Source organism: Artemia franciscana, chromosome 5 (genome assembly GCF_032884065.1).
Source record: "Artemia franciscana chromosome 5, ASM3288406v1, whole genome shotgun sequence".
Lineage (NCBI taxonomy): Eukaryota > Metazoa > Arthropoda > Branchiopoda > Anostraca > Artemiidae > Artemia > Artemia franciscana.
In genome coordinates this window covers 31,752,492-31,767,077 of record NC_088867.1, presented here as the reverse complement: position 1 = coordinate 31,767,077, position 14,586 = coordinate 31,752,492, and the positions used below count along the sequence as shown (strand labels likewise).

Here is a 14,586-nt window from a genome sequence, read left to right as displayed (position 1 = left end):
CATACCTGTGTCTTACTCTATGTGTGTCAGTTTTCTATATATCTCTCTCTGTTTCTTTCTCTCTCTCTCTCTCTCTCTCTCTCTCTCTCTCTCTCTCTCTCTCTCTCTCTCTCTCTCTCTCTCTCTCTCTCTCTCTCTCTCTCTCTCTCTCTCTCTCTCTCTCTCTCTCTCTCTCTCTCTCTCTCTCTCTCTCTCTCTCTCTCTCTCTCTCTCTCTCTCCCCCTGTCTGTGGATCTGACTGTGTGTGTGTGTTTGTTTGTCTGACTGTGTGTATTTGATTATGTTTTGTCTCTCCTCTCTGTGCCTTTATGTCTGACTGTGTGTTTACCTGTCTCTGTGTCTGGTTTTATGTTTTTGTATGTCTCACTCTCTGTGTTTGTGCGTGTTTTTGTCTTTCTCTCTCTCTCCGTGCCTTTGCGTCTGACTATGTGTTTGTCTATCTCAGTGTCCGTCTTTGTGTGTTTGTTGGTCTAACTCTGTGTGTTTGTGCATATTTTTTGTCTATATCTCTCCATACCTGTGTCTTACTCTGTGTGTGTTTTTTCTCTCTCTCTTTCTTTCTCTCTCTCTCTCTCTCTCTCTCTCTCTCTCTCTCTCTCTCTCTCCGTGTCTATGGATCCGACTGTGTGTTTGTCTAACTTAGTGTCTGTCTTTGTGTGTTTGTGTGTCTAACTCAGTATGTTTATATGTGTTTCTGTCTTTCTCTCTCCTTGTTCTTGTGTGTCTGACTGTGTGTTTGCCTGTCTCTGTTTCTTTCTTTGTGTGTTTGTGTGTCTAACTCTGGGTGATTGTAGGTCTTTCTCCCTCTCTCTCCCTCCCTCTCTTTCTCTCTCTCCGTGTCACTGCGTTTTCCTGTTTCTGTATCTTTCTTTATGTGTTTTTGTGTCTGAATCCGTGTGTCCTTTTGTGTTTTCTCTTTCTTTATCTCTCTGTGCCTTTGTGTCTGAGCAAGTAATTTGTTTGTATCTGTGTCTGTCTTTGTATGTTTGTTTGTCTGACTCTGTGTGGGTTTGTAAGTTTTTTTTCTCTCTCTCTCACTTTGCCTGCGTGTTTGAGCATCTGTAGCCTGTCTCTACATCCGTTTGTATGCCTGTGTCTGACTTAGTGCGTTTGTGCGTTTTTATCTCTCTCTCTCTCTGCCTGTGTGTCTCAGTGCATGTTTGCTTGTCCCTCTGTCTGTCTTTTTATGTATGAGTTTGTATAAGTGTGATTGTAGGTGTTTCTCTCTCTCTCACTCTCTCTCTCTCTCTCTCTCTCTCTCTATATATATATATATATATATATATATATATATATATATATATATATATATATATATATATATATATATATATATATATATATATATATATATATATATATATATATATATATATCTCGCTCTCTCTCTCTCTCCTTGTCTGTGGATCCGACTCTGTGTTTGTCTAACTTAGTGTCTGTCTTTGTGTGTTTGTGTGTCTAACTCAGTATGTTTATATGTATTTTAGCTCATTTTCTCTCCTTGTGCCCGTGTGTCTGACTGTGTGTTTGCCTGTCTCTGTTTCTTCCTTTGTGTGTTTGTGTGTCTAACTCTGTGTGATTGTAGGTCTCTCTCTCTCTCTCTCTCTCTCTCTCTCTCTCTCTCTCTCTCTCTCTCTCTCTCTCTCTCTCTCTCCCTCTGTGCTTGTGTGTCTGAGTGGCTGTTTGCTTGTCTCTCACTGTTGTGCCTTTGGGTCTGATTGGATGTTTGCTTGTCTCTGTAACTGTTTCTTCTCGTTTGTCTGTCTGGCTCTGTGTGATTGCTTGCTTTATGTCTCTCTCTCTGTGCCTGTGAGTCTGAGTGGGTGTTTGCTTCTCTCTCTTTCTCTCTTTCTGTGCCTGTATTTCCGAGTAAGTGTTTTCTTGTTTCTTTCTCTATGTTGTGTGTTTGTTTGTCTGACTCTGAGTCTTTGTAGGTGTTTTTGTCTCTTTCTCTTTCTCTTTCTCTCTCTCTCTTTCTCTTTCTCTCTCTCTATCTTTTTCTGTCTTTGTGTGCCTATGCGTCTAAGCGGATGTTTGCTTGTCTCTCGCTCTATGGCTCTCTGTCAGTGCGGGGGTTTGCTTGTTTCTCTCTCTTTGCCTGTGTGTCTGACTGGCTATTTGCTTCTCTATCCCACTATGTCCGTGTGTCTGAGCGAGTGTTTGCATGTTTCTGTTGTTGGTCTTCGTCTCAAACTCTGTGTGTTTGCATCTGTTTTTACCTCTCTCTCTCTCTCTCTTCCTCTCTCTCTCTCTCTCTCTCTCTCTCTCTCTCTCTCTCTCTCTCTCTGTACCTATGTGTCTGAGCGAATGTTTGCATGTCCCCGTATCTGTTTTTGTGTATGTGTGTGTCTGAATCTATATGGTTGTAAGTATTTTGACTCTCTCTCGCTGTGCCTTTCTCTTTCTCTTCGTGCCTTTGTCTCTGACTATGTGTTTGCTTATCTCTGTAAATGTCTTTGTGTGTTACTCTATGTGTTTGTGTGTGATTTTGTCTCTCTTTCTCTCTCCGTACCTGTAGCCCTGACTGTGTCTTTGCCTATCTCTGTGTTTGTCTTGAGTGTTTGTGTTTCTGACTCTGTTTGCTTAAGCATGGTTTTTTTCTCTCTCTCTCCATGCCTGTGTGTCTGACTGTGTCTTCGCCTATCTCTGTTTTTGTCTTTGTGTGTTCGTGTGTATTTTGTCTCTCTCTCTCTCTCTCTTTCTCTCTCTCTCTCTCTCTCTCTCTCTCTCTTCTGTGTTTGCCTGTTTCTGTGTCTTTGTGTGTTTTTGAGTCTTACTCTGTGTGTTCTGCGTATTTTTGTCTCTATTTCTTCATAACTGTGTCATACTCTGAGTGTGTGTGTGTTTTTTTTTCTCTCTCTCTCTCTCTGTGCCTGTGGGTTTGTCTGCATGTTTGTTTGTCTCAGTGTCCGTTGTTGCGTGTTTGTGTGTCTGACTCAGTGTGTTTGTTTGTGCTTTGTCTCTCTCTCTCTCTCTCTTCGTGCTAGTGTTTCTGAATGTGTACTTGCTTGTCTCTGTCTTTGTGTGCTTGTATGTCTGGATTTGTGTGTTTGTGTGTATTTTTGTCTCTCTCTCTCTCTCTCTCTCTCTCTCTCTCTCTCTCTCTCTCTCTCTCTCTCTCTGTCTCTCTCTCTTTCTCTCTCTCTCCCTCTCTCTCCGTGCCTGTGTGCCTGTGTGACGTTTACCTGTCCCTGTGTCTGTTGTTGTCTGTTTTTGTCTGTTTATGTGTCTGACTCAGTGCGTTTGTTTGTGTTATTGTCTCTGTCTCTGCCTGTCTGTTTGTATTATTGTTTGTTTTCCTGGCACTGTTTCTGTTTTCATGTGTTTTGTGTCTGACTCTGTGTGTATGTGTGTGTCGTTTGTCTCTCTCTCCGTGCCTGTGTGTCTTAATGTGTTTTTCCGTCTCAGTGCCTGTTTTTGTATGTTTGTGGGTTGGACTCTGCGTTCTTACGTGTTTTCTGTGTCTTTGTCTCCGCGCCTGTGTGTCTGTCAAGTCCCAAAATAATTCGAGTTCCAAATAGACAAAATTCCAAGTCCCTAAGAAATTCTAAGTCCAAAAATAATTCTATGTCCCAAAATAAACCTAGGTCCAAAGAAATTACAAGCACAATTAAAATGTCCCAAAAAATTTGAAGTTCTAAAAATAAGAAATTCTTTGTCCAAAAAATAATAATAATAATAAATTGAATTAAAAAAAGAAAAGAAAAAGCAATATGGCATTAGGGCCCTGGTAGAAGGAGTAGGGCCCCGGAGGGGGCATGGGGCCTGGAGAGGAATGTGGGGGCCCAAAGTCATGCACAAGCCTTGGTAATGGAAAACCGGTGTGCTCAGGACCATCACATTACAAAAAGGATACCTGGCCGGTTGTAGTCATTATAATTTTTAGAGATCGAAGCAAGTTTCATTGATCATAAGAGAATATGTCTGTCCAGCAAGCGTCTCAATCACTGTGGTATGTATATTTTCGGAATGATCCCAAAGAGGCGTCCAAAAACCAATCACTGATAGCATTTACCATCTATCCAACTCCAATTGAGAAATTGATTGTGCAATCAACTTGTTACGATATGGTGACGCTTAACATTAGCTGGTTAACGCCCATAAACAATACGTTGATTGCCTGGAATGTATTTCTAAGAACATAATATCATCAACGACTTGTTGGCTTAGATGACTAACGTGTCCTTCTTTTACCATAAGAAATCCTGAGTCTCATTTTCGATTCCTAGCCAGAATAAAATCAATGGAAATCTGCTTAGAAGCTAAACAAATGTGTTGTTGGAAAAGAAACCATGTTGCCATCTATAACTATAGTTAACAGTACCGCCATCTTTGACTTTGGTTATCTCGATGGCAGGATTGGGAGAATCTCTTTTCTGTGTGGTCTTAAAAACGAGCCGGCACCGGGATTCGATGGCGTAGGGGCCTCATGGGAGTGCCTAATGGGACACTACTAATGTGAAGGAAGATTTGTTTTTTTGAGAAAGAATTAGTGATAGTAGCCTACTAAAAGGGTTAAAAAATAAAGCCCCAGGTGCTGATACAGTGGTAAATGTTTTTCTCAAATATGGTCACAATGAGGCTAGAAATAAGCTACTGAAGATTATGAATGTGATTTTTGAAAAAGAGGAAGTATCTAACGATTTTAAGAAAACCCTTATTAAACCCATGTATAAGAAAGGTGATAAGAGTGAGTGTGATAATAGTAGATGCATTAGCCTGGTTTTTGCAGGATGCAAATTACTTAGTATGATGATACTTTTTAGATTTAGAGATGCTATAGATAAAGTTCCAAGAGAAAAACCGTGTAGTCTTAGGAAGTGTAGAGGATCTTTCGACCTTTTTCCTTTTTATTATCTGATATTTTAATTGTCAGATTAATCGTTTTTCATTATCAAGGCAATATCCTGGTCTCTGTAGGTAGTGAATTACTTAGTAGTATGATAATTTTTAAACTGACTAATGCTGTAGACAAAGTGATAAGAACAGTACGGTTTCAGAAAGGGTAGGGAATGTGTCGACCAGATTATCAATCTTAGATTGATAATTGAGAAGTGCCTGAGTTATCAAGCACCTTTGGTCCTTAGTTTTATAGATTATGAGCAAATGTTCAATTCTAGTGATAGAAGAGCTTTTGCAAAGGTCTTATCTCTGTATGGCATACCAGACAAATAGATTAAAGTGATTAGTGCCATGTACGAGAATAACACTGCTTCGGTTATGGTAGAAGATGAGGCTAGTAGTTGGTTTTGTTTGAAATCAAGAGTTAATCAGGATTATTTTCTATCCCCATTTATATGAATAATTTTGGTGAACTTTGTCTTAAGCAGCACATAAAAAGCAATGGGGCAACACGGAGTCAGATCGCGAAGAAAAACTTTCCAGGACCTACATTAATGTATTCTGATGACTCAAGCATCCTAGATGAAAGTGAGAGCAAAATGAATGAACTTTTAGAGGCTTTGCTAGTTTAGTGTGGTAGAGTAGGTTTGAAATTTTTTTCAGAAGACAAGTCACTAAGGCTAGGAATAAGTGAAGATGAAAAGGTGACGTTGAATAACGAGAAGATCAATCAAGTGGACAGCTTCACTTACCTTGGTATTATAATTAGTAAAGCCACTAGGTGCCTTGAAGAAGTTAAAAGTAGAATAGCCAAGGCTCAGGGTATTTTTAAAGTTGAAAAAAGTTTGGAAGAATGGGAAAATAAATGTGGGAATCAAGATTAGAACATTGGAAGCTATAGTGATGACAGTGGTCAAATATGGTTCTGAAACATGGGCACTCCATAAAACGGAGAAAGATTTGCTAGATGTTTTGCAGAGAAATTGCCCATGGATTATTTGGGTGTCCAACTTACTGACCCTATTTCAAACAGTATTCTCTACGAAAAGTGCATATCAGTCCCGCTTTCAACAGCTATAATGAGAAAAAGGTTGAGATGGCTAGGTCACGTTCTGCGGATGATTGTCCTTTTCAGCTAATAGTCTAGGGCTAAACGGAAATCAGATTGTCCGTGGTTGGGGTAGGATGATGTCGTAAAGAAAAACTTAGAGGCAATAGAAACTTTCTGGGAGGGTGTAAAGAGGGTGGCTTTGGAAAGGTTGGGAGGGAGAGCGTGTATAGCTGTGTTGGTCTCAGGCGGCTTGATACTGTGGTGAGTTGTTAGTAGCAGTAGTAGCAGTATAAGACACCATAAGCATCCAGGCAATCAAAAGGACGTATGTGCAATGTCTTGCAGATAAGACATGACGTTAAGCAGATAAGGAATAGCTAAGGGTATTAACTGAACACTTTCAGGGCCACTACTACTACTACGGCTGCCAATGAGGTTAGTTGTGACTCCCACCGTGACTGCTTGCGACTGTCATTATGACTACTTGCGGCTATGACGGCAACTGCTTGCGACAGCAACTAATTTTAGTTGTAACAACTTTCCGGAATGTTGTAGGGGATTTCGAACAAAATGGAAGCACACTGTAGGCATGCTTGTTGTCAAAAGGGCACATCAGCGATATTTTAGGATACTCTGTTGAAACTTTTAGGGAATATGTACAGGGATGTTGAAGAGGGATCGAATGATGACCAGCCTTCCTGCCCTTTTCAGATACCCCTGCCCCTCAGTCCTAATCAAAATAAAAAAAAAATCGAAATAACCAGAGGGTCTAGTAACTATACTTCCGGGGATGCTTTGGGACTCCTCCCCAACTCCAGAAGATTGTTTGATCCTGGATGTGTCCGAAAAGGATATAGGTATCAATGTGAAGCTTCAGGAAATGTTAAAGGGAGTATTGAAGTACATCAAAAGACAGTATGTGCATCCAGGCTATCAAAAAAGCGTACATGCAATATCTTAAAAAAGCTTAAAGAAAGCTAAGGGTATAAGCTCGAAACTTTAAGTACCACTACTATGCTACTGTGGCTGCAAATACGGTTTTTTGTGACTTCGACTGTGACTACTTGCAACTGCCACAGCAACTACTCGCGACTGTGACTTCAGTTTCTTGTGACGGTGACTTCTTCTGGTTGCAACAATGTTCATGAATGTTACGGGGGAATCAAACAAAATGAAAACCCACTGTCAGCATGCTGGTTGTCAAAAGGACTTATTAGTAATATCTGAGCAATGGCTGAGAATCATAAGTTGAAACTTTTATTGTATACTGACAGGAACGTTGAAGAGGGATCAAAGTGTGATCAGCTTTCCTGCCCTTTTCAGGCACCCCCCGCCCCAGTATTAATCGAGCTTAAAAAATATTTCGCTCAAAATATTAGAAGGGTCTAATAACTATACCTTCGGGGATGCCAAGTGCCCGCCAGCCCCGGAGGAATTTTTGATTTTGGTTGTTTCTGAACAGGCTAAAGGGAACAAGGTGAAACTCCTGGTGGTGACAAGGGGGTGCTGAAGTACATCAAATGCCACTGTGCGCATCCAGACTATCAAAAGAGCTTGTCTTTAATTTCATAGGAATACCTAAGCATAAGGCTTTAGTAAATATGCCTAAATATTCATGGCCAATGAAGTTTCTGGGAAAAAAAAGGAAAAATATTTATGACAATTTATCTAGTTTGACTTTATCAAAAAAGACCATTCTGGATAGACAAACTATCAATTCAAACTATCCATTATGTTCTAATTAAACCAAAGAGGTCCTTGAAGGTCATCTTTGCTTTAATTGGACAATAATAGATAGTTTAGATCTTCCCAATGATAGTTAATAAAGCTTGTCAGGAAATGGGTCCAAGGGCACTACTTAGCGATCTCGAGCGTCACAGGTTAAAAATCCTTGCATGACAAAGCATAACAAGGCGTAATATTTTTTTTTTTCTATTAAAATGGAACTATAGGGCCTCTTTTCAATCTTGGCTGTGTACATATTTTGAAGCCATTGTCTCTGGGACTGCACAAACCGTGTCATCCTCGTAGGCCCATTTCTCTTTCCAGCGTTGGGATAAAATTGCTATCTTGAAATACTGATCTGATAGGAATTGGGGATAAGGTGGCACATTAGGCGTTTAAGGTACATTATCATATAGTCTGATAGCTTTTGCCCTTTAGGTAGCGGCACTAGAACTCGAAATTTGTGAACAAATGAACCCTCCCCGAGTTTTCTACTACCATCTTTTCTGTAAGCCGAGGTCAGGAGATTAAACATAGAAGACACATCGTTCTTTGCATTAAATGCTTTAAATACAATTGTTGTTAGTAACTAGTTAATGACTTACCTAACAGGGTATTTGAATTACATCACTATGATATGTCAAGGAAATCCCAAATGAATACAACTTTATTTCAAAATATACTGAAAATATACATATTTTGGTCTCTAAACAAGGATCTATGACATATATTATTGTTTATGGTCGAACAGGTTTTGTGGTTTCGGACATAATTTTTGCATGGGGGGTTGTCTCTTCAACGCTTCGAATAGAAATAGCACTTGGTAGCAGTGGAAAACGGCTTGACAGCGAATTTCCATAATTGTTAACCAGGCTATTTGCAAAAGAATGTTCTGGTCGAACAGGAAAGTACAAGCTTCTTGTCGGATTGTAGCCAACGTTTCGTTGGTGGGGCTGATATGGTCTGGATAATTGAAAGGGCCTCAACATTTGAGGAAAATAGGTGTACCCGTGACTATATCCAGGATAATTCCAGGCAGCTTCCGGATATCCTCCTGAAAACTGGAATGCATTAAAGCTATTCAATGAATTTAATTCTCTCGGTCTCCAGCGCATCTGAATTCCACTTCCGCCCATGTAGGGCCTTTGTCCGAAACCTAAAAAAAATTACCCATGAAATAATTTTAGAATTTCCTTTGAATTTTCGACTTAAGCCATACATAGCGCAAGATGCATCGAATTGGTCTTTGCTTGAAACGGAACAGATTTTCCAACGAGAATGTACTTAACAAAGACACCCTATGTTATGTGTTTTTTTCATAGTTTTAATAAGGTGTATTGTAACCACCTTTCATATAAAACGCATCAATGAAAAATGAAACCCACCGCATGAAAACAACAGCAGCTAAGGTATAGAAACCTCTGTTTTCTATATAAAAGGGTAAAAAAAAACAGTCTTCTCGTTAATGGAGATTCTCAGCGTTTTCCAATTCTGTTTAATGTATAGGGTGCAATTCCTATTTCATATAGATATAGAAGCGGAAAGGTGTGCTTGAAGTGATACTGCTATATAGAATGAAACTTAATTGGGTTCCTACTGGACCTCTAAGGATCCTCAACTAGGCAAGTAAACACTTTAAAGCCATCTCTTTTATCCACTCCTTGCATCCTTCCGTGCTCTGGAGAGTGTATGAATTAAATATTGAATCTCCGTGGATCCTCTGTTCACAAAGGATGATCCTGGCTTTCCCCTACCTCCATTAGAGACAAGCTCCTCTTTTAAAAAGTTGAATGCTAGACTTAAGGCACTACATCCATTTTTAAAACCCCTTTCTTCTCTCACCACCACCCACAAAAGCCTACATCGCACTTTGCGAAAAGTTAGCCAACTAGATTCTGATTCTGACTGAAAATAGTTTTTGTTTTATTTTTTCTCAATATTTGTGGATTCTGAGGCAATTAATGAATTTTTGTATTCATGTTATAAGCATTTATAGCAGAAACCATTATAGCAGAGACCTTAATAGCAGAAAATACCAAAAATAGTCACACAAAATTAATATTTTGCTTAGTTTGACTACCGTATGCAATCCTGAGGTGCTGATTAAACCGATCAAACCTGTTGATAGTTCATACATAGTAGTGAATAGAACTGAAGTCTACTTCACTTACTCATCTTATTACACCCTCTAAGCCTTATTACTCCTAGCTACACGAATGTGAACTGGTATTGTTTTTTCTTCTCAACTTTCATGTATTACTTGAAGTACATCTCAAGCAGCTTTCTATTTTTAAATTTCAAATTTTCAGTCAGACTGAGACAGATGTGTTAACAAGTAGCTTCACTTTATTTGATTCAAATTCAGAATCCAGCACTGGAATTTGTTAATCAAGACTAAACTGAACTAAGTCATTGAACAAAATTGTTGTTAAAGTCTATATAACGAGGCTTTACAAATGACATTGAAAGAATAGGATTTTGGAGAACCGTGAGGTTTTGATATTGGGAATTGGGTTTCTAGGAATTTTCAATCGGGTTTTTAGGGATTTTGAAAAATATGAAGCGGAAACACTAGCCGGGTCCCTTTGTAAAAAAGTTTATACGCCTGAAAGACATCCTATCAAATCTGAATATCTCTAACCACAGTCTCTTTTGTCGCTTTTGGAATTAAAGCACAAGTCATAGGAGTTACTGAGCCATGTTCCTAGTATTATCTCCAAATAACCGTTCACGCAAATTCACACAAAATAAAATTTTTAATTTCGATATCAGTTGGACACCTTAAATAAGGGCGATAATCCCAACGACATTCCCCATCCCCTTCAACATGGCAATAAGAATCGCAAAACCTAACCTGACGATCAAGAGATTTATACGACAATTATGCGAAATTACGGTAAAAATTCTGAGAATTTAATAGTTAAGTGTCCTCTAGCTCCACTCCTGTTCTATCACTTTATATTTTTTGTAATGCTTCACTTTTTTTAATAAAAAAAAAATAAATAGAAAATTAGCGTAATCTTATCATTAAATGAGATTAAAGCAGAAGATGCAATTTTCACATATAAATTGCGAACAAAAACCAATTTTTACTTTTATAGAAACCAAGAGCAATGTCAAAATTAGCATCAATCTTGACAAAATGTATAGACATAAAGTCTACATAGGATACAACTATAACAAAATATACTGAAATTGGAAAGGTGATCTCCTTTCGAATCCCAGCTGATGTGCTAGTTGAATTTTAGATTTGTGAAGCTGAACATTCAATTATCAGTTTTCAGGCCACAACACCCTCGCCCGCGAAATCTCCTTATTTATTATGATTTCGTCCAAGGTTCTCTTTATGTTTCGTAGCGTTCACCTACTTTTATTTCATTACTTTACTAATACCAGGAGCTAGTTCACCATTTTCACTGTTCAAGGGACCCAGGAACGATACCAGGCCTTTAAAAGCAGTTTCTAAAGGACTAAAATATCCCTTAAAGCTTCGTATTGCTTGAAGCCTTGTCTCTGCATATTGGCTGCTTAAAATTTGTCCCGCATCCATGTGTTCCTTCAGTATTCCCAAGAGAATCTTACAGTTTCAGATATTCTTTGACTTATATTATATTTCCAAAATCCATATGTCCTATATCATCTTGTAGACAGGAGCGTCAATTTACGAAAGTGTGTGTGTCTGTAGGGGGAGGGGTGGGTGGACGGAGAATAGGAGGGTAAAATGTATTTTCAAGCCCAAGGAGTGGAGAATTTTCAATTAAAATACCAACAAACGTATCTTCAATAAAAATACCCAAAATGTTGCAGAAAGTACTCCATACAAGAAGTCGGGGGACAGTGGGATCAGCCTCCTAGGTTGCCCAAGCTGCATTCTAGGTGCCATGTTCACAAGTCCATAGAAGATACCCAACCTAATCCCGTTTAAAAGGTAGATAAAAACCTTCGATTTCAGGAAAAAATATTTAAGAACTTGAGCCGAGGAATCTAGACCTGAAGGTTTCATTGACATATTCTGCTCTTACTTCAGTGGAAAATTTCGACTATTCGCTATTGTGATTTTTGTGTTAGGTCTCAATGTTTACTAGTGGATACTGCAGTGACATCTATCATGAGAATACGTTTATGTCGCTCGCAAAATTGAATTGAAGATGACAGGACATTCCAATCTAAAGTGGGACACGAAACAATAATATGATAATCCTTGGACAAGCTCAGTTGTTTGGATCATTTGACGAATTAATAATTTCCCTTAAGTGATTCTTTTCGTGATCTGTTTCACAGATGCGTTTAGATTCACCGGCATCCAATAGCCAAACGGTGTGGCTTGCTATCAGACTTGCGGAGCTAATGACCAGGTTGTTCGGAATAAAAATTATGACGAATCCTCCCCCCCCCTAGACTTCGAAAAATGTATTTACAACCCACCCATTTTTGTTGATTGACCCAACAGCTAGTGGTAAGCTCTTAAAGTCGTTGGAAATTAGGTTTTGTTAGTCCTATGAAAAAAAGAGATAACAATTAAGATTTTAAGATGTCAGACTGTTACACTTGCTCCCGTTTTTTCCGAATTAAATGAAGGAGTTTTAGCTAAGGGTTTGTAAGCAAAAACGATTTCAAATGTTAACTTCGGCAATCTGGGAACTTATTTTTATACATCCACCCCCACCTATCTTGTTCACTTTATGAGCAGTCTTGATGAACCTAATATCAACCTAACACCTAGCTCGATTATATTATATCTAGATCTAGTTGATTTAATTAACGACAATGTATTGATAAAATTCTTCTTAAATTAATTCCAACCTAACCCCAATTTAAATAGGATAATTGCATCTTTCTTTTCATTAGATGACTTGTAGTAGAGTACTTCAGCATATATTTAAATACTCTTTCAACTGAAAATAGTGTGCCCCATCCAGAGTGTATTGAATAGTCCGGCCCCGTCCATAAACAACCTTGGTATTGATTTTTCAGATAGATGGAAATTTGTTGATAATCAAACTGTCTCAGAGACGTTACAAAAATTGAAAAAAAAATAGCTCTATGGATATGGAGGGAGCAGATATTAGATAAAGCTGTTCGTAATGATGTGACAGTTAATCCCTCGAAGTCGAAGTTTTAACAGTATTCTTAAGACTCCACGTGTTCCTGAAAAGTCGATTTGTACTCTGAAACAATTGGATGTAATGGCCTCAAGTGATTAAAAAAAGGTGAACCGCGTTATTTATATTTAAAAAATCGCATCGCAAATATTACATTCTCTCTTCTTAAATTCCTTAAAAAGTTTAGATGTCCTGATAGTACTGTTTGAGGCAACTTTCCTCTGATTTCTTACCCTAATATTTGAGTATGCCTATCCTGTTTGGCATCCTAGCACCTCCAAGGAATTTTGGATGGAAAAGAGGCAGTCTAAAAAAGATGCCTAAGAATTCTTTCTAATGTGGATAAGGTTTTCTATATCTCCCTTATTCGCAGAACCAATCTGGCTGGCCTTGAGGAAAGGAGAGCAAAAATTTCTTAAGTTTCGCTAATAGTGCTTTCAATAACATAACCTCTAGAATAATTCGCTTTCCCTAGTTATTTCCTACCTTGTTCTGCTAGAAAGAAACCCAAGATAAAATTATTCACAGAAACACATAGAAGACCCCCCCCCCTAAGTGATTACCTGTAATAAAGATGAATCCTCCCCTTTTCTTCCCTCATCCTTTTTGTCATTCATTGTGTGAAGCTTATCATATTATTTTTTGACGTTGACGTTCTATTTGTATAATCTAAATTACTTAAATTTCTCTACTGATGGGTGACATTTTGTTTTTAATTTGTTTTCGAGGTTAGTTTAATGTTTCTTCCTGTTTCTGTTTTTAAGCTTGTTTTTTTCCTGTTAATTTTTTCTATTTGACATAAGAAGCAACTTAGGCTCAACAACAGCTTATGATCTCCTATTTGAAATAAATATTATCTTATCCTAATCTATTTTTTCAAGACCATAGCCAGGGAGGTTCTTCATTCCCCCCCCCCCCCTGTTAGAAATGGAAAAGGTATTTTACACCCGTTTCACAGTCGAAAATTATAAACAAGTCCAAATCAGTACATTTTTTCACACTGGAGGGTTGAGTCTAAAGCTCCAAGGCTTTCCCTTTACTTCTTCAAACACATTTTTGTTCAAGAATATACTGAGTGTTTTTTTCCTATTCAAAGAAAAATTTTTGCCCGAAAAAGACAGACCCCTTTACTTGCTGATTCATTATGCACATAGGAATAGCTCGACTTACCGAATATCTGACTCTCATAGTATCCTGGAGTTCCATAGCTTGATGTTGGGATGCTTCTTCTGCTCTGCCTTTGGTCAACACTTACTTCATGCTCATTGATTGGCAAATCAGCTGTTATAATAAAAGGTTTGTCTGTCTGAGAGTTGGAAGAACCTCTATTGACTGGTTGGTAAGCTGGCGGGATCCTGGCTAGAGAGCAGCTTATGAAGGCGAAAATCTAAAATAATGTATAATGATAGCTACACTACCTATGCAATTATGGCTATATCCAGACTGGATTATACTAGGTTTAAATCTCGAGTTGAATCTGACTCCAAATTCCCTGTATTCAACATACAATTTGAATCCAGACTCAAATCTAAGCTTGAAAAATAAAAACTGAAACGTGTCATATTCAGTTTTGCACCCAAAAAAGCAAAAATGGAAACACTTACTTACTTTTTGATTTATAAAATAGCTTTTACCACAGATGAATCAGTTTTGGCTTTTACTAGTCGGACAATTGTTCCAGTAATTTTCAAAGCTAGAGCATGGAATGGGAAGAAACCTGGTTATGTCTAACCAAGATAATTGGTCTGGTCATCTTTTGCAGCTTTGAAGTGTGTTTTCACTCCCTTTATGTCTTATGAAGATTGTTGAAAGCAATGCTTGAGTAGATTGCAAACATTACGATAGCACACCACTCTTGTTAGATCT

At 38.3% G+C, this 14,586-nt stretch overlaps 1 protein-coding gene across 6 annotated transcripts in view; it reads right to left on the bottom strand.

The window, feature by feature from the left end:
• Positions 1-8,267: 8,267 nt before the first annotated feature.
• The window catches only part of LOC136027271 (uncharacterized), a 134,036-nt gene continuing 127,717 nt past the window's right edge, over positions 8,268-14,586 (bottom strand). For all 6 annotated transcript variants that reach the window (XR_010617557.1, XR_010617558.1, XR_010617556.1 and 3 more), the window contains 2 exons: positions 13,891-14,107; positions 8,268-8,774 (listed from right to left, as the gene is read on the bottom strand). Coding sequence is in view for 3 of the 6 variants with exons in the window: in XM_065704348.1 (XP_065560420.1) it covers positions 8,356-8,774; positions 13,891-14,107 (636 nt within the window). In the remaining 3 variants the exon portion in view is untranslated. The remainder of the gene's footprint in view (positions 8,775-13,890; positions 14,108-14,586) is intronic.